General features: G+C 37.4%; 3 protein-coding genes and 1 long non-coding RNA gene across 17 annotated transcripts in view; 3 read left to right on the top strand and 1 right to left on the bottom strand.

Annotated features, from left to right (window-relative positions):
- LOC135167327 (uncharacterized) overlaps positions 1 to 15402 on the top strand; it is a 76494-nt gene extending 61092 nt beyond the window's left edge. For 5 of the 12 annotated variants that reach the window (XM_064130424.1, XM_064130429.1, XM_064130426.1 and 2 more), the window contains 3 exons: positions 10554 to 10746; positions 11147 to 11397; positions 13796 to 15402. In XM_064130424.1, coding sequence (XP_063986494.1) covers positions 10554 to 10746; positions 11147 to 11397; positions 13796 to 13921 — 570 coding nt within the window. In that variant the 3' untranslated portion in view covers positions 13922 to 15402. Of the gene's footprint in view, positions 1 to 10553; positions 10747 to 11146 lie in introns of all 12 variants that reach the window. The other 7 variants (XM_064130431.1, XM_064130430.1, XM_064130428.1 and 4 more) reach the window with 4 other exon arrangements.
- Positions 129 to 7301, top strand: LOC135167382 (uncharacterized). Its single transcript, XR_010299839.1, has 3 exons — positions 129 to 445; positions 537 to 827; positions 2848 to 7301. It is a non-coding gene; the product is annotated as an uncharacterized LOC135167382 (long non-coding RNA).
- Positions 15403 to 18821: 3419 nt separating the features above from the next.
- LOC135167307 (cobalamin trafficking protein CblD) lies at positions 18822 to 21395 on the bottom strand. Its single transcript, XM_064130375.1, has 4 exons — positions 21177 to 21395; positions 20538 to 21068; positions 19912 to 20128; positions 18822 to 19842 (listed from the first exon to the last, which is right to left on the bottom strand). Exons 2-4 carry the CDS (start codon positions 21066 to 21068, stop codon positions 19769 to 19771), a joined length of 822 nt encoding a protein of 273 aa, XP_063986445.1. The 5' UTR covers positions 21177 to 21395; the 3' UTR covers positions 18822 to 19768.
- A 372-nt stretch (positions 21396 to 21767) lies between these two features.
- Positions 21768 to 25164, top strand: LOC135167301 (uncharacterized). 3 transcript variants are annotated; one of them, XM_064130359.1, is made up of 4 exons: positions 21925 to 22413; positions 22954 to 24127; positions 24518 to 24756; positions 25088 to 25164. In XM_064130359.1, the coding sequence occupies exons 1-3, from the start codon at positions 22230 to 22232 to the stop codon at positions 24753 to 24755; spliced, it is 1596 nt and encodes a 531-aa protein (XP_063986429.1). In that variant the 5' UTR covers positions 21925 to 22229; the 3' UTR covers position 24756; positions 25088 to 25164. The 3 variants fall into 3 exon arrangements, with proteins under 3 accessions (XP_063986430.1, XP_063986429.1, XP_063986428.1); XM_064130358.1 differs by having other exon boundaries at positions 24992 to 25143; XM_064130360.1 differs by lacking the exons at positions 21925 to 22413; positions 25088 to 25164 and adding an exon at positions 21768 to 21909 and having other exon boundaries at positions 24518 to 24978.
- Positions 25165 to 25173: the final 9 nt, after the last annotated feature.

Here is a 25173-nt window from a genome sequence, read left to right as displayed (position 1 = left end):
GACTGTCCATATTTGCACATTAAAGGATTTTAAGGAGTGGGAATTTTTTAGGTTTTTTAATTTTTGAAAAATATCTGCAAAGTTCGAGGAAAATTCAGACATTCACTTTTGCTGGGTCGCATTTTATTCAGTATTTTGTATATTTTTCAATTAATTATTTTTTAATAACTGACGAAGTCATCTATTTACGGTACACATTCCTTCAGAAATTATTCCACTGTCAAGAAAAGTAAAGAAATATTTATGGAATCTCGGAAAATTTGTAATAGTCGTTATTTCATAATTTACGAATGACGTGAATATAATGTGTCATAGTTTATCGGCAGATAAACATATGCAAAGAGTAGCAGTCATATGTCAACTGTCAAATAGCTTTTGTCAATCGGTAAATTGGGATAGAAATGAAGTAACGATGACTGATGATACACTTTTGTTGAACGCTAGGGTAATTTTTGTAACACAGTTCACCCCATGTGTCAATTTCGCATTCCTCACGTCGGTTAATGTTCGTTCATATTTTTTATAAAAAATGGCAGAGGAGATGTCTCTATCCTTCACCTTGTATCGCTTCGTTCGTGGAAAAATCGATCAGTCCCTCCACGTACCCACACACACACACACAGCCAGACATTTTCTACCAATACGAAGGGGTGGATGATGTAATGACGGTGATTGCGAGTGTCTCAGAGAAGAAACAACCGATGAGTTGGAAACTTTGATCACGATAAATGTTTCAAACCACGTGCTCAACTCAGGATCGAGAACTAACTCGCAGAGCGGATACTATGGGATACCTTAAATCACGTCTGGCCAATTTTCAGCAGCAGGTGATCACTAGTGATTAATTTAAATGTCTAATACAGTTACGGGGAAGGAAAAATTTGAGGAGTTGAGGGGCAGTAATTTTTGCATTCTCAAACCCATCAGTTCCTGCACTTTTTTAGTAAATTTATCAAGGTAAAAGTGTCGTTCTGAATCTCCAAAAACAACTCGATAAATTTCACTGCTCGAGTTATGGCCACAGCGCGAAATGTAATTCAATAAAAAAAATACTTTCAGTCGAGGATGATTCACGATTTATTCAGTAAAAAAATTATGACTGTGGGCGTAAAAATTACGGCTCAATAATGTGAACGACGTGCCACGAAAGTGAAGATATACCGCACAGCGGTAAAATGTTTTTCTGCTGTAAAAAAATTCGCAAATTGAATTTCATTCTCTGATTTTTAAATTTGGTTTCTAACGCTTCTTTAAATTTACTTCGGATAGAAATTCTTCGGAAATTTCCAGAACTACGGAGAGCTATCCGGTGAGAAAAATTCCTGAAAAATTATGTACATGTTTTGTAATCTGCCAGTCAAAACAGTATTCAGTAAAAATTACGGAACAGTTACGCATTTTTCTGGAAGTTCACTGAAAAAGTGCGAAACTCTTCCCTAATTTTTATCGAATATTATCTTATCATTATTTTATTATTTTTACTGGCAGATTACGGAACAGGCGCGTAATTTTTCAAGAATTTTTCTCTCCATATAGTGGACAAAAACCTCCAGACGTAATTTTTCTGAATTACCACGTCTCGAGTGAAGAACATCGTCAGAGAAGTTGGTACGAAGACTAGAAGATAGTCACATTTTGTTGACACCATGAACTTCGGAATCGCGGGATTATTTCATTACGTAAATTCCACGCGGGCTCAGCAGTTTCGATTATTCAATATTCATATCTCGATGTCCACTTGACACATATTCAAATAATATTTTCGTTTTGGCTGAGTGAATTTAAATTGATACGCGACGCGATATGCCCTTGTGTTTACGATTCTCTAAATCGTGGAATTTTTTTTTTCATTCATCCATGAATCATTTATTTTTATGAAACCGGAAAAGAAACGCGATAGTAACCGGTGGAATTTTGGAGGTTTGCATATTCGTGAGGCATGAAATACGTTTTTCATGTCCATAATATTTATTTGGGACGAGTGACTGAATATAATGCTTGGAAAAATTAATGCCTTAAGCCGGTACCAGGTTACATGTAGCAGGAACCCTGGTATGTGTAACAAAGAAGACTACAAGGTAGGATTAGCCTTCAAAGCAAGTAGTGCACCATGTGGGCATTCCATTCATCGTTTTCACGTTCAAACGTGTAATACTAAACTAATTTAGCTGGTATATTATGTTCACACAATAAAGCCTTTCAAAAATGTAAATGAAGCTTTCCTGAAGAAAACACCTCTGCACAAGTTGACACCTGAAGAATGTTGTAGTGTTGGTTGTTATTCCAGCTGTGCGTTGAGACCCATGAAAAAGCTGGAGATGTGAAAATTCTGGAATTATGAATTACCAAACGATGAATTTTTCTCAATTTATTCCAGAAGAAAAATTTTTCAGGTGATTTTTTATTGAGCTTCGTCCTCTGTGTGGAAATAACTGATTCTCGGAGGAAAAATTTTGTCATAATTTCTCAGTTAAAACAGTATTCAGTAAAAATTCTGGAACCGTTACGCATTTTTTTTACTGAACGTTCCACATTTTTTCTTGGAAAGTCTGGATTTTTTCCTGGAAAGTTCACTGATAAAGTGCGTAACTGTTCAGTAATTTTTACATCGTTTTGACTGTCAGATAACGGAACACGTACGTAATTTTTCAAGAATTTTTCTCCTCGTGTCCCTGGACCGAAATTAATATCACTCTTATGAACACAATTAGTCAACTCCCCAGAACATTGACCCTTTGTCCAACGGTGTATTCAAAGAGCCTGCTTTCCTCATTGGCTGTGACATGGGAAACCATTCACGAACCAATACATCAAGAGAACCTGTCGTTGACATTTCTCTGTTTTTAGATATTTCACCAAAACTGCGGACTGAAGTAGAAAAGGCTCCTTTGATCGCTGGAAAATGCCGGGTAAAAGTCACACCCCTCGAGTTGGAGCTGTTGAATTGATTTTACCTCCTTATTTTGAAGTAGCTGTTATTCGCACCCTGTCGAGTCCTTGATCTCAAAAACGCATGGAGCATGATTGAGCATCTATTGTCATCTCAGTCAATAGGAGAAATTGGAAAGGAGAAATGGAAAATATTCGGGAGAACAGATGGAGAAAAATCAGACTTACATTGAAAGAAAAATATAATTCATCCAATCAAATATTTTTGTGACAAGAATTTAAATCGGATTTTGAACGAAAAATGTTCGAGCATTCTATCACTACATTTATTATAAAGTTCTAGTACTTTAAAAAATATGGCAGAATAGGTAAAGGGTAGTTTTTATCTGAAAAATTAGCATCGAAGTTCTCGAGTCAGTCCAGATTCCTGATAAAACCTCGCAGCATTTTTTTTTTTGAATAGGATATTGATAAGCATGGCTTCAATTACTCACATATAATACCACAAGTGGTTCAAAATTATCGAATATTTCCCGATAGATTCGTTGCAAACAAATGAAGGAGTCAAGTTTTTCAGGCTAAAAAATCACGAGTGCGAAGCACGAGTGATTTTTCCTGAAAAACTTGACGACTTCATTTGTATGCAGGGAACCTAGAGGGAAATATTCTATAATTTTGAAGCTCGAGTGGTATTCAGGGGATTATTTTTCCTATCCAAATTTCGGCCAAGAGAATTGTGCCATGACATGAAAAGAGGTTTATTTGGTTAAGTGTCGTTTGTTTACCAAAATATTCAAAAAATTATCGCTGATATTCGAGGTAGGCTATACAAAATATCAACAAATGGTGCAATTCTATTGGCTGAAATTTGGGTGGGAAAAATAATCACCCTAATATTCAATAATAATTGTGGTTTGATAATCAAGGTATACCTAAACGTTAATTGCACCTTGTTACTGCTGTGATAACGAGCGTCGTTAATTGTCCCTAGTCAGACTCATCCCTCCCGAAGGGTATACACCTGCTTGGAGAGTTGATGGACCAACTATCAGCGGCCATGGGATCGATGACGTGACAAATTGACCTTTGATCGTCTAAACCTGCATAACCGATCTCAGCTTAATCAAACACATCGTTATCTGCATAATAACCAGCGATAAACTAAATATAGAGATTATTCCACGAGTCTTAAACGGCCAGGCTAACGTTATTTTTAATGCACCATTCGCGTGAATGGTTATTCGCAGGGTGAATAGCCAATTAAATGAGAATGAGGGATAAGAAATTTTTAAAATGTAGGTAATTGAAAATGTTCCGTTAGGGAGGTGGGAGATAATTCATTATTGGTGGGATCGATATTCATTCACCGGCGGGTAACTTTCAACTAGCACGATGGGAAATCATATCGCTTTCAGGGGTAAATGCGTTTTCAAACATGAAACCCCATCACGAGAAGCTGCAGCTGAACTTTCACGTGGAACAATACTCACCGATATTTTGTATTCCGAGATGTTGAGGCTGTCACGCGATCACGAAGGGCCTTCAACTGCTCGAAGGAGATTATCGGGGGAGGTCTTTCCCTCGGAAACTAATTAACGTCCTTCCGAATTGAATTAAAAATTTCAGGGAATTTCCTCGAAGCGTATCATGCAGGCGAAAAATTTTTGAAGTTCAAATATGAGTGAAGTCTAGTACAGTAAATTTTCCCCCAAATCCTTTCTCATTTCCTCGCTTCGTTGCCCCGAAATTACTGCGCAGGTGTCGAAAATTTAATACATATAGAGTCGTAATTTTTTACGCCCACAAACGTACTTTTTGTTAATAAATTCACCCCGAGATATTCTTCCTAAAAAGTAGGATTCATTCCACATTTGACGGTACATTTGCCCGGTAAAATCACAGCCTCCACAAAAAATAATTTATTAGAAAACATTTGGTCCCACTGGTGCCTCTCGGGTGATAAAATTTGCCACGATTTTCAAGATAATTTTTCTCCAACTTTTCTCACCGCGGAATACGTTTGTACATAAAACTAGATTTGGCCTGAGATTTACGATATGGCTTGCAGAAAACCTCAATCCTCTACTATATTCAGTGGAATTCAACCGTTATCATAATATAGAATGGCCATAATTCACCGACGAGGTCACAGGAAACTTTAATTATGCCAACAAATTCCATTAGACAAAAGTTCCTCCGCTAAGCGCCTCTAAGATTTCTCCACTAAAATTCTCTTTCAATTTTAGTAATGGAATTTTTTTATCTCCGCTCACTCACGTGTCCATCGATTTAACTTTAACTTTTCAAATATCTTATTATGGAAGATTGAAATGAATTCGAGGTGTCGCAAACGATTCGCAGCGATAATTCGGATGAAGAGGAACATTGAACTGTCAAATGAGTTTCGATGGATGTGCAAGATAATTAAGTGATAATTGCCTCGCCGAAAAATTTCTTTCCCTCCGAAGAGCAAAATAATTTTGTTCTCCCATCGACTAATTATTTTTTCAAATAAACATTTGTTGTATTCATTTAAAAATATTTACTATAGAATTATCCATCTGGGATGAGGAATAAAAATTAATTGATGGAATGAAAATTCTAATATTTTTCCTCTGATTTAATTTTGTCGCGTTCTTCAGAGAAGTGAGAATTTATCAGATGTTAAAACAAACAATCGAAGTTTTAGTTTGCGTTAGTGTTCTAGCGATGGGCGGGATCAAGCAGATTAGTTTATTCGAATGATCAACGCTCAATGCGCGCAAAAGATATCGAGGAAATCCTAGGGATATAGCTGGAGACTGAAAGTCTGAGCTGAAAGCTTTGGGCAAACAGAAGATGATTGAATACTTTATTGTTGGACAAATAGTTCTCACGGATTTTCAAGTTGTTTATTCAGGCGTTTCCACTGAAAACCTTTCAGAAATTTATTTGAGACTATTTTTGTAACGTTTGTTCATTCCTCTTCACCTTTCAAATGAAGCTGTTTCGAGGTCAATGTGAACAGTGGAAGAAATAAACCAAAATATAAATTATAAGCAATTAACTTGTCTCTAATTACCATTGAGAAATCGTTTTTTTATGATGGGAGTTTAAATAGAAATTAGTATAATTATTTCCGTATTCAATGTTTACTGATTCGTGATTGCCGACGAAGAAGAATAATTGCCGGAACACGATACGATATTTTATCGTAAATTATGCGTAATAAGTCGTAAAATACGTTTATATTACGATTGCAATCGTAATTTACGATTTCTTAAACACGAACTACCCTCACTAAAACATGGAAAACCCTTTGTTTGGATGTAATTTACGTTTTTCAGACGCCGTAAAATACGTCTTCTGGAAGTCTCAATTCCAATTTCGATAATGAAAACAGAATAGACAGTATATTGACAGTAATCGTAAAATGGATTTACCAGGCCGTTAATTACGCTTCGTAATTACCGTAAGGTGTTTCTGGATTTTGAAAATTTGTAATTAAATAGTAAAATCGTAGAACGTTAAAATATCAAAGTTTCTTTAAATTGAATTTATCGTGATCTGATGGAAGTTTCTAATTAATGTACCCAAAACGGTGATCAAAAATTTTTACCAGTGAATCATGATAGAAATTTCTCCCCACAATATCCATCCCCCCGGAATGCACAATATTTTTTACGTCCTGTGTAGAAATATTTTCGTGAAAAAAAAAATCTACCCGAGGTGAGAGTAAATGGATTATATATATCACCCAACACATCCAAGAGGGGAGTGTAGATATGGTGAAAAAGGTCTCAAGGGTAGTGAAGCGTCCGAGCAAGCCGAGCATCCCCTCGTGCACAAACACACATTAGATATATCGGTGGATCCATTCATCCGGAAACTCACTTCGACTGTGAAACACTTAATCCCTATAGTAATATTCAAACAACATGGGTTTTGACCCATCGTGTGTGTGAGCCTTCAGAGTCAGTTCGAATTAAGCAATTGTCGTCAAGGGCTAGGGTAAACAGACCTACAGACCATGTTGTATATTAAAAACTCAAGGGTCGAATGTGTTTAAATATTTTTTATTCGTGAAGGCACTCAAATTGTTACAACTGAAAATGGTAAGAAAGGGTGAGATATTATTCAGAAAGGGGTAGATGTTACTTGTGTAATGCAGGGGGTAGTTTGGAACTGAACTGGATGGGCTCATGAAGAAATGTCTAATTACGTCCAAAGTATTTGTCTATTAACTCAGCTATTTAAATAATAAGAGGATGACCAGATATTTTTTGAAGATTATTAATAAAGAGGAATTTGTGGGTTTTCTATTCCGTATGGACAATGAAGAATAAATGTTAAAATGTAGTGGGTATGCAACAATTGCCAAAAGACTAAACGATATGATAAAATTGATTATTAATTTTAAAAAGTGAAAAATCCAAATCCGTATCTAGAAATTATCTCTCGACTTTTTTCTAGATAAATATATATTTTTGAAAAATTGAAGAAGTCAAAACAGAATAATATAAGCTGAGCTAAAATTAGAATTTATACTCCATAAATTGTTTTCAGTCGAGACCACTTTTTTCCCCCCACCGTATATTTTTTAGGTATTGGACCCATCGCCTGCTCATTTAGGTGATTTATTTGTTTTCGCTGTCTCGACGAACCTGAAATTCTCCCCAACCGTTTATCCATTGGCCCGGTCTCCCTACCTCATATTCTCCTCAATTTTCTCGAATATTTTGCGATCAACCCAGGCCATTCTAGTTTACCTCGTCTCTGATATTTCCGCCGAGTGTTCCTCCCCTTCTGCTACGAAATTCCCTCAGAGCAATTTGGCTTGCCTCAAGACAATGCAACACGGGGGTCAATTGATTCTTTGCGCGGAATAATCAAATGGAAAATGGTTTTTTCTGTCTGGGGGAGGAAAATATATGTGGGAGGGAGGAACGATAATGGAACAATCTCGGTTAGAAACTCATCAATTGTAATTCATTATCTAATAAAGGTTTTTCTTATGGACCTAATTTCTCGAAATTTGAAACTCTTTTTTTTATTTAAGAAATCTTTTCAGATGTTTTTAAATAGAAAATTATTGCACTAGAAAAATTGATGGTTTTATCGACTTCTTCTTTAATCATCAAATCCATGACTGATTAGACCGAGTGATGGGGATGGTGACAGCGACTGGAACATGGGCATAACGACACTCCATGGTAGTGCTCCGTTTCTGACCTGTCCCAATGGACTCGTTAAAATTTCAAGCGGTCCTCCGGGTGTCCATCGGGAGTCCGGCGAATTTTTCACCGTTAACTTTTCAATTCTGGTATTTATTTTCCGAGTAAAGGCTCTCACGGGTGAAATTTAAACATATAAATTAGAGTTCTGCGCAGAGAGTGCAATGTGTGAGCAGCTAATTAATGCCGGAGATAAAAACATTTCTCATCATTCATTCACTCGTGGAGGGTGTAATTCAATAAAAAAGACTTGTTAACACATGAAAAATATTTTCTCAATTTAAAAAATTATTTTTCTACACGGAGAGAATTATTCTTGAAAAATGACGTACCTGTTCGATAATTTCCCAGTCAAAACAATATTCGGTAAAAATTACCGAACAGTTACGCAATTTTTTAGTTAACTTTCAGGAAAAAGTCCAGAGCGTTCGAAAAAAATTATGGAACAGTGTCAGTGACAAAATGGGTAACTGTTTCGTTATTTTTGATGAATATTGTTTTGACTGGCAGATCACGGAACAGACATTTAATTTTTAAAGAATTTTTCTCTGAGTGCAAATTAATTATTTTTCACGGGCGAAATAATAAATAAATAAATGACTCGTTCAATCAGTGTGATATTCATCGGACAGCATATCACTCAAGAACAATTCTTCCAAGTTATTGGCTGATTCCCCCTAATGCAGTTTTCGAATCATACGTCAAAATCAATCATTTTGTCAATAAGTGCAAGCCTCGAATTCAAACTTTCAACCCAGTTATGCCTGACAGATATACTCCGCTGAATTTCTAACACAACCGAGAATGGTGGTCTAGTTGGTTTATCTCTGAACTGATCCCAAACCATATCTATCTGTCTCTGGTTTACCCTCGGCAGAATTAGATCGGCACTGGTGGCTCAATCCGGTATTACAACACGAGCGTGCGGTGAACTCCGGAGTTCGAGATAAATTGCAAGAATTGAAAGATAGCGGGGACTTTCATGTGGAAAATTGGTGTATTCTTGGGTTGACCGTCACTTTTTTGTTCCATCACGCAGATAAATGAGGACAAATCCACTCCTGATATTGCAACGAAAAATGGGAACTCCAGGAATGAAAACCACATCTCCCCGTGCAGGCGGGGAGAATATTCATAAATATAAATAAAAAGTTACCCCTCTTGAAAAAATATATTCAACATATTTATTAAAAAATGTCTTTGCAAATGATTCATCAAATTTGATGGAGCTTTGATGGAATTTTCCCACATCCTTCCGTAAATTTAATCTCAACCTCTCTCTTCACGCTGTCAAATACCCTGAAGAAGTTGGAAATTACCCGGAAGTAAAGTGAAAGTTTATTTTTCCTGGTATTTTTTATGGGATCAAATGACATACCTGAATATACTCAGTAAAATTCAGTCGGTGTGCGTGGTACTTCGCTAGCATTGAGCCACTGATTTCCACGTATCATCTCAGCCATCAAATCCCCCGACGGCACCATATTCCAGAAGATCGATTCCTCAATTTCCACCGTAAGCTAACCCCTGCTGGGATAAGAGAAATGAAGGGCATCAAGACAAGACCAGAGTGGAGATGCGTCATTAGAGCCGTAGGGCTAGAATTTACAGTACAGCACTCTCCCTTGAGTGAGGGGTAATTCATTCTTACCCTGGATGCAGAACAAATTGCTCAAACCAGAATTGCAAGCTCCATTCTCAGTGAGTGGTGTAGCTTGTCAAGAGGACTTTCCTCATAGCTGGCTCTAGTAGTCTCCAGCTACTTGGAGCCACCTTCTCTGGGCTACTTCTGCTCACATTCCCGGGGGATCATAAATGCTGATATATTCGAGTTAGCGCATAAACGTTGCTTTCATGTTGAATTGTATACGTTGCTTGCTCTTGAATTACTGTTGCGACGTGAGATTTTATGGGTTGCGGTGCAGATGTTGTCTCTGCGGTTTACACTGATTTTGTCCAGAGTGATATACGCAAGAACAAACAGGAACAACCGCTATATGATTGAATATAATTAATTCTCGGTGCAATCTCGTCGTCGATGGATTTTATAAATAACATTTCAACGAACTTCAGTCCTTGACAATTCAAAATTCTCCAACAACACCAACGACAACTGAATTTCAATTCCATTATTGTATTAATTAATATTTAATAGACTGATAATTATAGCTATTACTGTTGAGATGAATAATTCCTAAATTTAATGAACCTTCAGCGTAATTTGGAAAATTCCCTGAAATATCCTGATTGTTGTTCCAAGGGAAATTCATTGATTTTCCTCCGAGAACTAGTCCTCGAACTTTCGATATTTTGCCAACAACGTGGAAGATTGGAGCGAGTGGGAAAGTTTATTCGCATGTGAAAAATCAATCAATGGAAAAATTCAAATGAATAACTCTTTGATAATTCAACCAATAATAGTTCTATTGATTTTTTTTTATTGGTTTACAGCCAGAAAATTGTATCGGCATGTACGAGCCACACGCCTACTGCGTTGTTTATTCAACGACCGACAGAACATCGGCGCGAGTTGCGGAGGAAGTGCTTCAAACATTATGGCGAACGGATCATGTATCAGCAAGGGCTGTGATTCTTGTGGGGAACAAGGCGGATCTCGTGAGGAGTCGAGACGTCGCCACCGAAGGTACGTTGGATTCACCAGATGCCCCAGGGGGCAGCGACATCCATTTGCAAATCTCAGAGCTAATATATAATATAATAATGATATTCCAGTGGGTATAATTCATATTGAATAATTGTTTCATTGGGTGGAATAATTTTTTAAAGCGAAAATTAAAGTTGGGACAAGTAAAGCTGAAGCAGTATTGAGTAAAATTAATCATCGAATTAAATGGCACCCGAAATCAAATAGGTAATTTGTCATGAGAAGTACACTGACAATGTTGGAACGAAACCAAAAGTCTAGTTATGTTTACATAACTTCTCGTTTTTCATTTACATCTGCAATAAATAGTCCCAACTTTACCGAGGATTGTAGTTCCAGTGGTTATTCATGATTCTATTCCTTTGATTTCATATTCAAGAGGGTAAAACCATGGCAACAGCGTACGATTGTAAATTCATCGAGACATCAGTCGGTATAAATCACAATGTGGATGAGCTTCTCGTTGGTTTATTATCACAAATACGCCTGAAAATGGAGAATCCAGAGAGAACGCGTGATTTGTTTCGCAAGAGATCACGGAAAACAAGGAGCAGATCGCCTCTGGGTTCTTGCTCCGAGAATAATTCACCCAAGAAGTATCGGGGTAGTCGCACCAGTGCCAGTCTCAAGGTAAGAAGTTTGCTGGGTAAAGTGTGGGCAAGAGACAGTAAATCCAAAAGCTGCGAGAATTTACATGTACTTTAAGAATTTTCATTGCAACTCGACAATGAAAGAGAATTAATTTTATCAATAGAAATTTCTAAGGGTGGGAGAAGTTAGATCTGATTTTTTACAAAGACTGAAATTGTTGGGACGGAAATACTCATTCTGCCTCGATCGACGAATAGAAAGTTGTGGGAGAAAATATCATTTAAACATTGAAGAAATTTGAGAGATCCTGAAGTCGTGGATTCGTTCTCATTTGAAAGTTTTTTCCAATTTTTTTTTTGGGAAAACTGATTATAGTTTCAAGTTTCATGGGGGAAAACATACTCCAACATTGACTTTTTCGCTCTGTTCCATTTCAATCCCCAATTGTGGGGTCCCATGGGCATTCCTGGGAGCAATAAAAAAATTTCATTCAAACCCAACGATCCGAGAAAAAGAGTGGGAATATTATTGCTGAAGTAGTTTATTTTTTGCGGAGTGTTGAAGGTTGGCTGGAATTTTTTCAATTAAAAAATGCAAATCGTGTGATATTTTTCTTCAATATCAGAAGTTTTTGTTTGTAATTATAAAATTAGGAGAGGGCGAGGCAGTTTGAGGCGAATTACCTGAAGGGGAGTATCATAATTAGAGAGATAAGGAAACGCGGGGCAAGATGGACAGTTCAGAAATATTTCCCAATATTTAAAAATCATTGATTGCGCTCTTTTCATAGAAAAATAATTGTTCCGTTTCGTCAACAGTTGACGAAGGTTTTAAGAATACACGAAAAATTCTGGGGTGTCCACTGCGCCCCCTCCTCCCCTACATTCGTCGAGATTCAACACGAATTTGTGGATCGTTGAGCTTTAAAAAATGACGTAGGATTAGTATAATAATTGAAAGAAAAGATTTAAGAGAGGAAAGATGAAAGGACTGCACTGCAGCTGCGCAAAATATAACTCCAACTAATTGCGGAGCTGAATGAAAAAAAAAACATTAAACCGTTTGAGCTGTATTTTTGAATCCCATTTCGAATACGCTTGGATCATAGCAATAGATGAACTTACGAATTTAAGAGAAAATACATGAAACTATAAATTTTTGTCGCATTGACACGATTAAAAAGAAAACACAGTAGAACATTTTGTGGTAAATCTTGTATATCATTGTGCATAAATTAATGGATAATGATCCGATAATATTTATTATAAATCCTTAGAGTGAAAAATTTTACTCTTCAACGTTCGTGACCGTAACATGAATTTACACAATTTTTTACATTACGATTTTGTACGTTGAATCATGAGAAAAAAAAATGAGTGGAAAATTTTTTAAAATGTGAACAAGTATATAGATATATCAAATCACTTGTGCATAATCGAAAAGCGCGATATCCGACGCTATATCATTTTGAAATCTATTCATTTATCTTAAGTTCATTCTTGTTATATTTTTTTTTCAAACGAAAAATTGTTCAAAATACACGTGAAACTGCTAGAATTGTTCTGATGTTTAATTCATCACCGGATGAATTGAATTGTTGGATGACAAAAACAATTTAGTGACATCCACACGAGGTCCATTAGATTATAAGTCGTTGAAGAATAGCCAAGTGCATAAATGCGTCGCGTATGTTGGATCATCGAATCGATAATGTATTTATTTTCTTCATCGAGGTGCAATTCAAGGGGAAAATATTTCGCGTTAATTCAATGAAAAGCTCGTTCGATGAAAAACAAGTTATATTCGATATTTTTTTTCAATTTATTGCCGCGCGAGATTGAAAAACATTCTTCAGCCTCTAGCTCTTCACTGGAGTGTATCAGATTAATATTTTGCGTGCACTCTTTGTGCTCTCGATTCCCCAATTATTCGGTTATCACGATATTTTCCACTTGAATTTTGCCTCTGTTAAAGTGCAATCAGCAATAATGGCACAACAACAGACGAGCACCTCGCACGAGGGCATTATTTCAGCGCTATAATTCCAGCAGGTGAGATTGAAAACAAATGTCTTTGCATTCAGCACAAAAAAAAAAATTAAAATAAAAATATCTGGATGTTCAATACTCAAGTGTCCCCTTTGAAGAGAATAATCATCTCGTGTTCGAGTGTTACCTTGTTCTCCCCAAGACTGTCTAAGAACCTCTTCGAATTTCCAATTATTTCCCAATCGATTATTAATCATAATCAATAGAACAATCAATTTCTTTGAAGTATTTTTATTGAAGAAACTATTTACATGGAAATAAAGAGATAACTCTACTCGTTAGCGTAAAACTCGTAAATATAGAATTGTTATCTTTTTTTATTTCAATTACGGAGATGTGTAATATTGAGTGGGAATTTCAGACGTGATCATTAATTATATCATTTTCAGGAGTGGCAATGGAGACTAATGAACAAGACAAATAATAAAAAAAATGAAGAGAAAATCTCCGATTCGCTGGAACTCATGTTTCATTACGTAAATTGCTATTTGATTAATGGAAACCATCACCATTAATTATTAATGATGTGAAAGCATTTCACTAAAAGACTAGGAGAGCTAGGGGAAATGAATATCGAAACAAGCGAAACCAATTTACATGTTTCGACGATAAATGTCATAATCAAAATGTTGAATTATTCATAGAGCTCTAGCAATTTTAAAGATTAAAGACAATTGAAATATCATTTTAATAGCGAATTATTTACGTTCGCATGTCCGTCGAATTTTATCAGCCAGGGGGTGGCATTAGATCATACAAAATGATGATTGAATTATTGAAATTCGTCTAGAAAAATCATGTTATTCTCTGTGTCCATACCAACTCGTTTTGTGTTCCTAAATAAATGATAAATAACAATAATAATAGTGAGTAATGTCAAGGTAACGCCGAACTGTATGAACAAAAAAAATTAATAATAATGAATAAAGATATCTCAAGTAACATAGCGTCGAAATAAAATCATGACCGACATGGCGCAAAGCTTTGACCAATGTTCCAGTGAATTTTAGTACTTTAGCTGGGAGGATATTCTTAATAGTGAATTAATACGTATGATAAATTGTATTCATATATTAGTAGTCCAACCGGACAATTTGCGTCATCGCGGAACAATTGAAACAATTAAATTGACAAAAATCAATCGTTTGAATAAAAAAAAAATATAAACAAACATTGTCCGTAAGGAAATGGTGAGCGGAACAAGTAGCTATTATGAATTTCGATGATGTCGAAGTGAGAGAGAAATTTCTCGTGAATTCGCATCATTTTTCAACAAACCCTTTCCAATAAAATTTGTGTGAATTATTGATAAATACAAACGTGTGGAGAGTCTTGATAAAATCCATCTTTTTTTTTTATGCGTGAGGGATGCATCTGCAATTCAAGGAACAATCCAAAAGTTCATCGATTATTTGTATTACTGCGTTCTTCTCGTCTCGTTTCATACGTACTATCAATTTCGTGAAGTCAAACATGTGCATTCGTCTTTCAATGGCAATCATCAAAGAAAGATTGAGAGCTAATTTTCTTGAATTTGTAGAGAACTGTTAATCAAGAGAAACTTACGATCAATTTCTCACATATTCAGTGGCAACAAACAGAAATGAGAATTTCAGCCGATGGTCCGCGTAGAAAAATATATCACTGGAATATTTTTCCGACATTTTTGGAAGATATTGCACAGACGGAAATTTTTCCTGGCGATGACAATGTACCGTAAATTCTCGTTTTTGTTTTACCGACATAACAAGCACTTATATAACATTTTAAATTATGAAAAATGTCAAATTGTAAATCCACGGTGTCTGCACTATACGAATATGGCCACAAATTATATATTGTATGAGATAACAAAAAAATCCGAAGATACCCTTACTAGCGAGTAACGAACGATTGTATGATCCATAATGTGTGATCAATTTTTTGTAGTCTATGTTGGATAATTTAAAAATTCATTGTTTTGTAATAAAAGAAGACGGAAAATTAATCAAGTGGATTAATACCATGTGTCTTGTCTGACTGTATTCTGGTTATTTCACTTCCCTCGGGAGGAATCGAGGTCGTTCACATTTTTATGGTGACTCAATCGATGGAGAAAAAAAAAATACGCCAATTGGAATGCCACCTGCGTCCAGTCGTAAAACATTTTTCAATTTCACTTCCTTTGCGTCTGTATTTTCAGTAATCGAAGTGCTGCGTCTTGCAAAAAATCGACAATGACATTGCCGTAGAAATATCTCGCAGAGCGATTGCACCTGGCTGATTGATAGAATCTTCAATAGCTGAAGGTAATAGAATAAGTCATCTGGAGAAATTGAATTTTTTCACAAATAGGAGACAACGCAGTCGTACAATTGGCTTCCTATCGGTGCAAATTATTTTTGTGTTATTTTTTGTAAATATGAAGAACTGTATTTTAACCATGAACTGAGATAAACTCGACATATTCCTGAGTCTACTCTGTACTCGGCAAATATTTAATGGAGAAATAAAACTTTGAGGGCGGGAAATTAGGGACTTCCCCGCCCAGTGACATATAGTATTGTATGTCACACGGTCATAAACTGGGCTCATGTATTATAGCCCCCACCTTCGACTCACTGTGAACTCACATTCACCAGATAATACTTTTATCGTCTTGTGATGTAATTGTGGACTAAATGGTAATTTTTTCCTGTCCTTTATTTAATTAACATTGAAATCCAACGACTATTTCCAAAAATTTCATTCAAACGAAGTTGGAAAATTGAAAACCAACACAATCGACACAACAGCGTCTCCAGGAGCGCTGGAAAAACAACGAGAAAATCCAGTAGATTGAAAAGCGAATTAATTTTCTGATAAGCCCCGGGGCGTAATTACACATTCATTACAAAGTACAAAATTACCCAGCATGCAGAAGGCTCAATCCGTCGTTGAGTTTTTGGAAACAAGGGGGAAACTTTTCATTCGCCATGACACGAGCCAAAAAGAGAAAGGAGACAGTAACGGCCGCATTGCAAAACTAGTTTTAATTGTTTTTCAACTCTAGTAATGATTCAGGCCGAAGTTGAACAAAAAAGTGCGAGAGAGGGACAGGAAATTGTGAGTTTGAAGGGGGTTAAGACCTCAGGGAGGGTCTAACTGTGTTAATCCTTTCGTTCAGTCTTGCAATTGGCTCCTACCCAAACGAGAAATAACTCGCCAAGCAAACTCACCCCTTTTCACCCGCTCGTTAACTCCAGCGCTATTCACCCCTCGTCCATTATCTATCTCTTTTATACTCTCTCTTACATGAGTCTTTAATGGCTTTTCAACAATAATACACTTATGTAAATAGCAGAGGCCGACGTCAACCCGGGAATAATGGACGCCTTTCCAAATTCGGGAAAATTAATGAATGTAAAAAGTTTCACTTTTCCTGCAAAAGTTCTCCCTCAACCGCAGGACGAATTTTAAACGACAACATTTGTCTCCCGAATTGTTAAAATCCGTGACTCGTAATGTTTGGACCGCACACCAATGGGGAATTGTTGGTTTAATCCTGCTTTGAAGGCGAGTACATTCTGCGGGACACAGAAAGATAAATTTTCCAGTGAAACTCTCCCTCTGCGGTCAGACGTAACTTTGAAAAAATAATATGTTGAAAGAAACGATTAACTTCTGCCAAACTCCATCATAATGTACCGATATTTTTTATAATATCGTGTAGATGAGTCTCTAATGGCTTTTCGACAGTAATAAGCTTACGTAAATTGTCGCGGTCAACTTCAGCCGCGAAATAATGGAACCTCTCTGGAAGTTGGGAAAATTGATGACTGGAAAAAGTCCCTGTTAAACTTTTACTAAAAAAATTCCCTTTCGAGGGTGAAACCGATTTTAACCAACGGTTGTCTCCTGAATTTTCAAAATCAGTCGCTCGTAACGTTTAAATCCCGCATGAATGGTGAATTATGGCTTCAATTCTGCTTTGTAAATGATCGTGTTCGATTGGAGCTTCGGAATTCGGGAAAAATATCCGGCGAATTGGGAAAATTAATGTATCAAAAAGGGAGTCATCGTCCACGACGTCAATGTTAAATCACATTTATCTCCTGAACTGTTGAAATCAGTGGCTCGTGACGTTTATCCTCTTCAGCATCAATGGTAAATTGTTGGTTTAATTCTGCTCTCCAGAGACCATGCTTGCCCAGTTTCCGAACGGAAACATTGAGCATCCAGATGCAGATTGGGTGTACAGAGGGTGATGAGTGGGAGTGTACTCTCAGATTTGAGTATCGACATCATAATAGTTATCAGCTTGCCGACAGTATCCCAGTATGACAAGCAACAGCAATTCAATTCGCAACAATGGGTGAAAACCGACACGATACAAGCCACTATAGCTTATAGAGACAACGACGTTTCCGTGATAATACCCCCACTACCCCAGCACTCGAGATTCCCCTAAAATTCTCTCCCCAACTATCGGGACTCTAGTCGAGATTTACTATCTGCCTAGAACCAGGATGCTCGAGGCTTCCTGTTATTCTGTCTTCGTGTATATGGAAATGTCGGCTATAAAAACGACATTTATGATCTATAAAATCTCCGGGTCAATTCAAGAATCCCATATTGAGCCCAGTCTTTTACGGTTTCTCCCAGAAAATGCATGTACAAGTTTTACTGGAGGAAGGCAACTTTTCCAGGCATTTTTAACATCCCCTCGAAAATTCGATTCACATCTTCAATACTAAAATTTAATGGCGTTACCCGCTCGTCGAACCATTTCCATCCGTCAAGATGTACGTCAGTCTAAAAATTAAAAAGCCATTTTTTTGGGAAAAAATTGGTGGGCATTTAAATAAAAATGTTTCAATCATGGAAAATTGCCTTGTGGATTAAACTATACTTACTAAATATCTGAATTTATTTTTGGGATGCGAGAAAAATTTTCCACCGCAAAAATTTAATGGCTTTTCCAATTCATTAACCAATTGTCATCCCCCAATGTTGTTCATTGAGCCACAATTTTCATCATGCACCAGTGAAAACCAAAAAAAACTGATTTCTCTTTCAGAACTAAAAGTTTATCAACCACGGAGTATTGTCGTGGAAACTGACTTTCATTTTATAAAACCGCAGATATATTTTTAATATTAGCGAAAACATTTCTCAATCATTTTCATCGCACTGATGCAAAAAATTGATGAGTATCAAACTCCCTGGGGGGCGTTATCTCACGTAAAAACCTTGAACACTTGATTTGCGATTTCTTTTTTATCCAAGGTTTTTTTTTAATCTCCAAGCTCTAGCCACTAGACAGATAGCTAGCCCCTCCCTCCCCAGCATTGAACCGATTACCGTTTATCACTCCTGAGGTATCGAGAAAGCCTATCGATAAACGCTATTAAGTTCTAACGGTCTAGTGGATGTATTCAGTAGAGACTGGACAACTTGTCTCTTTTACAACTGTCTTTTATTTCTCATTCAATAGCAATTTTATTTTTTTACTGTCTCTCCCCGTTGAAATTGAATTTCACGAATGAAAACCGACGCCGTTCACAAGCCAACATTGCCTGTCTGCCTTCAATTGGTTGGCAATACTATCGAATACACATTGGATCAATAAAATCCTAGTGCCCAACGTCTCATGGAGATAAAATGAATATCTGAGGTATTATTGTTATGGTCTTGAGGATGTGATTACGATTACATTGACGCTAGCCCAGGATTGTCATGTCCAATATCATTCGAGATAAAGTTTTATTTGAACGTTGTGGGGAGGAGAATTAAAGTTAGCTAACGTCTCTATGTAATGGAGTCACTCCAGGGATTCTTAAGTGTCTTCCGATTTGATTCGACCATTTTCACTCAGAATAATTTTTAAAAAATAACGAATATTCAACGTCTATTAGATTACTCTCTACACATAATTATTTTTCTTTAAGTATTCGGTGTTTATAAATAAATATTTAAAATTGCCCAAACCTTTGAAAACTTAATATTTTTAAAGAAAATATTCGTTTTTTTATTGCAAGTTTATTACTTTATGGATCATCCTCTAAAATTGAAGGTTTGAAGTTCTCTAGATTTGGAAAATAGTCTTCAACGATCCTTTATCGAGATTCAAATTCAGGCGAAGTTTATAAAATTAAATCCTTCGGGCAGAAATCCTCGTAGTTCTTGAATCTCCTAAAAAAGTACTGCAATCGGTGGAAAATTCAATGTTTTCGGTCTAATTCCCAAATATATATTGCTCTGGCAGGATAACGCATTATTAGTTCAGTTAGAGGTTACATTTTGCGGGTTATTGTTTTTTTTTTGAATCCAGAAAAATAATTTATACACTCCTATTGCTGTTCACTGTTTTCCAAGAGCGTTCAATGAAAGAAGTACCTTCGTCAGTGATCGGATAGGCCTTGCATCACATCACGAAGGAATTCAGTACTCGATGGGGCAGTGGTGTAGAGGCTTCCTGCAATTGAAAAAAAAATGTTGAGACTAGAACTGGGACATTGCAAGGTGTATGACTGCAGATACATACCAATGAACTGTGATCCACTATTTTCGTACGATATGAGTTTGCATGAGTTTTGTTTATCGACTTTAAATCCCAGGCATCGGAAACGCTCGTCAGTTTTATAGAGTGTACCGTTTTTGTGGGGATTGAGATAGGGCTGTCCGCTGAATGGGTTTATAAAATCTGCCCAGTATCCGAACATTTTCAGCTTCGTGCATATGTCAGAGGCTGCCAGCAGGAACTATAAATTTTAATATTTGAGAGAAAACAAAACTGATTAAAAATAGATAGATTTACAAAAGAAAAAAAATCTTTCAAACACGTGTCTTCTATTTGCATCATTTGCATTATTTTTAACGCGAGTAATGGTGAGTGCGATGTTTGATTACTGTTTACAACAGACTCGAACAAGTGCCAAATTATTCATTTCGGGATTGGACTCTCGAAAAAAAAAATATATATAGGGAAAAAATTTTTTTGAGTGTGTGTTACGAATGAATATCTTTCTAATGTCTCTGATTCTTTAACAGTTACCCCTATTATTCATTCAATTAATTAAAATACTCAGTACAAAGATGCAAATGAATTACTCCCTTCAAAAATCGTTTCAATCTTCATGAATACGTTCTGATAGTTATTTAAAAACTCACAAATTTCGCTAATCTCTCAGTCTCAATTTCTTTGCTCCACCTAACCATCCTGGGGTTGAGTTTCTGCGTAATCGTGACAATAGTGAGCTGTGGTGACGCAGCTTCCACACAACCAGGAAACAACTCCAGAATTCCCTTTCTCAGTAACATCGGACACTCCTGCGCCACACAATGTAGAACAGGAGCCTGATCATTATTCCTACTTGTCCTGAGATCTCTCTCTGCCTTATCACTCTCGTCCTCATCACTGCATATCACAACTGAACGTGTTTCAACTTGAGCTGTCGTGGATTGATCCAGCCATCCTGGGCCCGTGCTACCTGGCAGGTAGAACCTGAACCCCCTGGGTCCAAACAGCTCCCAATTTGGATTTGCATCGAACTCATTATTTTCGATATCTGCATTAATTCCATCTGATTTCATTAATTTATATGAACTCGTGCTTTTCGCCGACCTACGAGAGTATTTCGCCTTCAATATTAAATTGACAGGTCTTAGGTAATCCCTACGAAGTATTTGAATACAGTTCATCTGTGAAAACGACGTGAAATAGGTTAGAAACCGAGGGAAAGGTTGAAAAAAAATATATTATGACAATATATGTAATTAAAAAGGACTTTGGAACACGGTAATTCTCACCTCCAGTTTTAACGATCTCACATGCTTATTAAAAACACTTGTTTTATTTAACAACACTAGGTACTTGTGATGCTGTTGATTGCCAGCAACACTGGCTAACAGCTAATGTCATTCAGATTTCACGTAGTCCATGTGTGACGTATGCACTTTATCGTATATTCAACGATTTCAACAGTAAAATTGATGATGAAAAACAAAAAAATATTTTGGCAGAGCCTAGGAACAAATCTTTGCTTGCACTGGGGGCGCTGTTGAATTTCTGTCGGTACAGTAATCACAACCTTCACACGACATCTGTTATTGTGCCAATGAAATTTCACATTTCTGTAATTCACGAAAACTACCGCAGAGGGCGATCACTGGCCCAGCGTTTCATTTTTTCCTGCCTTCATCAACGACATTCGTAAATTAATAAAAGTATTTCATAAGATTCAACTGCAATTAAATAAAAAATTCACTGGTAATATCTTTTTATCGGAATTGCATTCGCAATTGATCGAGTTCCCGCAATTCCGAAGTTCTGCGCGCGCAGGAATTCACAGGGCCGCCATTTTGCATCGTCTGGGGGAGAACAGTAGCGTAGGTAGAGTTCTGGGCCCATTCTTTGCTGTTGGCATTCACTTTACGACGATTACTGCAGTTAAGTGTCAATAATTGTCATTTAGGGACGATATTCGCAAGTAATTGGAACGCAAAACTAGTTGGGACCTCTCCAGGAGTCACGAGGTGTCTGGTAAGTACCGCTGAATATCCGAAAAATATCGATAACTCAGGGATTGGGGATAAAAAGGACGTCACTGTGACGCGTGTGCAAGGCACCTCCATTTTCCTCCAGACGGCCACAAAGCCCCAAAAAGGAACGCCACTACTCCAGCTACAGCCATTTCGCTAGGGAGTTAACTTCGCTAGTAGCAATTACGCCTAGTCGTATTTTCAATCTCGGGAAAAAAACTATTTGGTGATTTTGTGTTTATCAATTTTTTCTGTTGGATATTTTCGGTTCAATTTTGTGGGAAGTGTTACAATTACGATATTATTTGATTTGTAACAATCATGGATGAAATGGAGAAGGAGGGTATGACAGTGGAAATAATTGATGGTAATCAGACCATTATTACCGATGGTATATTTTCAATGCCGCCGAAACTCACACCGACTGGCAAAATAAGTCACGCCAAAACACGCGTGTACACGCAACGATACAGAAAAGAGTGGGAACAGATGCCGGATTTCAAAGGTAATGAAAAATTATTGAATTTTTATCGCTTGCATTTGTTGCATGAACTTTGCAATGCCCACTGTACTTGTGAATTGATAGTACATTGTTCACCAAGTGCAGAAACTCACGCTTTTCCCACCTGGAGAGACATATGCTGTTGGTGTTGTTGGTCTTGTTCTCCCACTCAAACACCTTCACTGGCTATTCTGTCTAATTATTATTTTCTCTTTATATAATTACTTAATTAACTTAGTAATGCAGTGATCTAATCAATGAGACAGTTTTCTAGATAAAAGTTAGTTTAATTCATTAGGATGATTCGATTTATGCTAATCCCGAGGTTTTCAACTATTTTAAAGGCATGACCTTCTAAAAATCATCCAAGTTCACCCTTCAGCTGGTGAACACTTCCTTAATTTCAGCTGCACCAATTTCTCCTCAATTTCAAAATCCATTTCGAAAATTGAATGAAGAATAAATTCTACATAAATTGTCTGACCACTGAAATATGCCTCGAACGAGGGAGAATAACCTAACGTAATTCCTGAATTATTCCAGGATGGTTGACATCAGTGGCCTCACAACCGACACGTGCCTTCTGCGTCTACTGCAAGAAGAACCTTCACGCCCATCGTCTGTCCCTCCTGAAGCATACCTGCACAATGAAGCACCAGCGAGCAGCTCTGCTAGCCCAGACAGAGAACGCAAAAAAAGGCCACCATGCGGACGATCCAGATATGCCAGAAAATCCAGACAGCCCAGATAAAAACATCGATAGCGAGTCGGGCTTCGAGGAAGTGACAGTAGTGGGCTCTCTCAAGAGCCTATCTCACGAGGATGACGACGATAATGAGGAGTTCGAGTACGTCGTTGAGAGTCTAGATGCGGAGGAAGAGGACGAGGAGGAGGAGGAACCGAACGATCAGAATGATATGCAGGTGAGCCAAGAGGAGGACGCAGAGACCTCGAGCTTGAAATTGATGTCCGGGGACGAGGGGCCGACCTCGAAGAAAATTAAGCTGGAGCCCTATCCCAGGAGGGATGCCCTCGCCGAGGCAATGGCCCACGTTCATCAAGACTATCTCGAACAGAGTGAGGATCATGAAACAGTGGGACTGGACATGGAGGTGGAGAGTGAAACGACGATTCTCCCTGATAAAGACGATGATGGCGTTGTCAGTGGTGATGAGGGACTCGAAAAATCGACTGTGAAGCGTCTGCATGGTGAAGAGACTTCAGCTTCACCTCAGGGACCGCAAATTCTTGCTTATAAAATAAACAGTTCAGATCTCGCTGGGATAAATTTGCAGGCAGGCAACACAGTCACCATTTCCACGAGCAATAATAAAACTGTTACACTGAATGCTGCCAAAGCTGTAACTCTCAATGCCTCGAAACTACCTGGTGGTGGAGCGCAATTTGTTCTGAGCAAGGTCAAAGGGAATCTTCCAGCTCTGGTCATGGCAGGATCAAAAACTGGCAATCATAAACTGGCTCCTAAGAGGGGACTGAAAAAAATGAGTCCAGGTAAGTCTGGTGTAACGGTAGCTGGTACCAGTGTGCAAAGTGCACAGGAGATTCAGAAAATTGAGACACAGAAGCTGATGGAGCTGGTGAAGAATCCTTGCATTTCGACGCATGTGCTGGATACCAGCAAGGGAACTCCAGTTACTGGATTGCAGGTCAGCTTGTACAAACTTATGGATGGACGATGGACCTTCTTGAATGAGAGGTACAATTGCATATTTAATTCTCAAATTTTATTTTTACTCGATTAATTTGTCAACTACCGATTTTTATTAATTTTATGGTACTCCAATGGCCTTACGCTCCAAGAAAATTTTATAAGTTTCATAATGACAGAGGAATTTAGTTCAAAATAATTAACTGAGGTTGAACTTTCCACGAACGACGAATAAGCTACGTTTTGTTATTTAGCTAAGCTAAATTTTATGAAAGAACACAGATGAAAATTCCGGAGAGGAATTTATAGGAAACGCTGGCTCTCTCCTTTGTGAAGAATCGAGTAGTTATTGACCACAGGAATGAGTAAAAATTTATCGAGTAAACAATATAATTGCTCAACTAATTAATGGAAAATTATTTTTATCTTGTGCTGCAGTACAACAAGTGGAAGCGGCCGTTGCACGGACCTCGTGAACACAGGAAAAACGGCATTCACTGCTGGTCGTTACAAAATGCACTTCGATGTCGATAAATACTTCACTCTGAGGAGAATCGAGACGCTGTACCCATTCATCGAAATTGTTTTTGACGTGAAGAATCCCACTGGAAATTACCACATACCGGTTCTATTGAGTCCATTCGGCTACACAACGTACAGAGGCACCGATAGATGATGTGAATAACTTTACCTTCTAAACTTGTTTATTAAGTCCCAATTACCAATTTTCGTAACATATAGATGGGTTACTGTACCCAGAGGCCTTTAAAATTTTCTATCGATATCAAATTAGAATTAAGTTGGATCGTAACATTTACGTTCGATGATAGTTATTTTTGTACAATTTTGTCCAACGGTGCAAGAATACTTCAATATTTTTTTAGTATCGTTTGTACAAATTTCTTGATTTAGTTGTCTTTGGAAGAAAGATTTGTCGAAATGCATTTTTCGCAATTGACGACTTTATATATCTGTTCCTCCGCGCCTCCGCTCCTGCACAATTTTAAGATAAGATAGTGGAAATTGTGATGACCTCCGGCTCGAGGCGTCCAGACGGTGCGCATTAGTGGTTGATGCTCTGAGTGAATTCATTC

Source organism: Diachasmimorpha longicaudata, chromosome 11, assembly GCF_034640455.1.
Source record: "Diachasmimorpha longicaudata isolate KC_UGA_2023 chromosome 11, iyDiaLong2, whole genome shotgun sequence".
NCBI lineage: Eukaryota > Metazoa > Arthropoda > Insecta > Hymenoptera > Braconidae > Diachasmimorpha > Diachasmimorpha longicaudata.
This window is presented reverse-complemented; position numbering and strand designations above follow the sequence as displayed.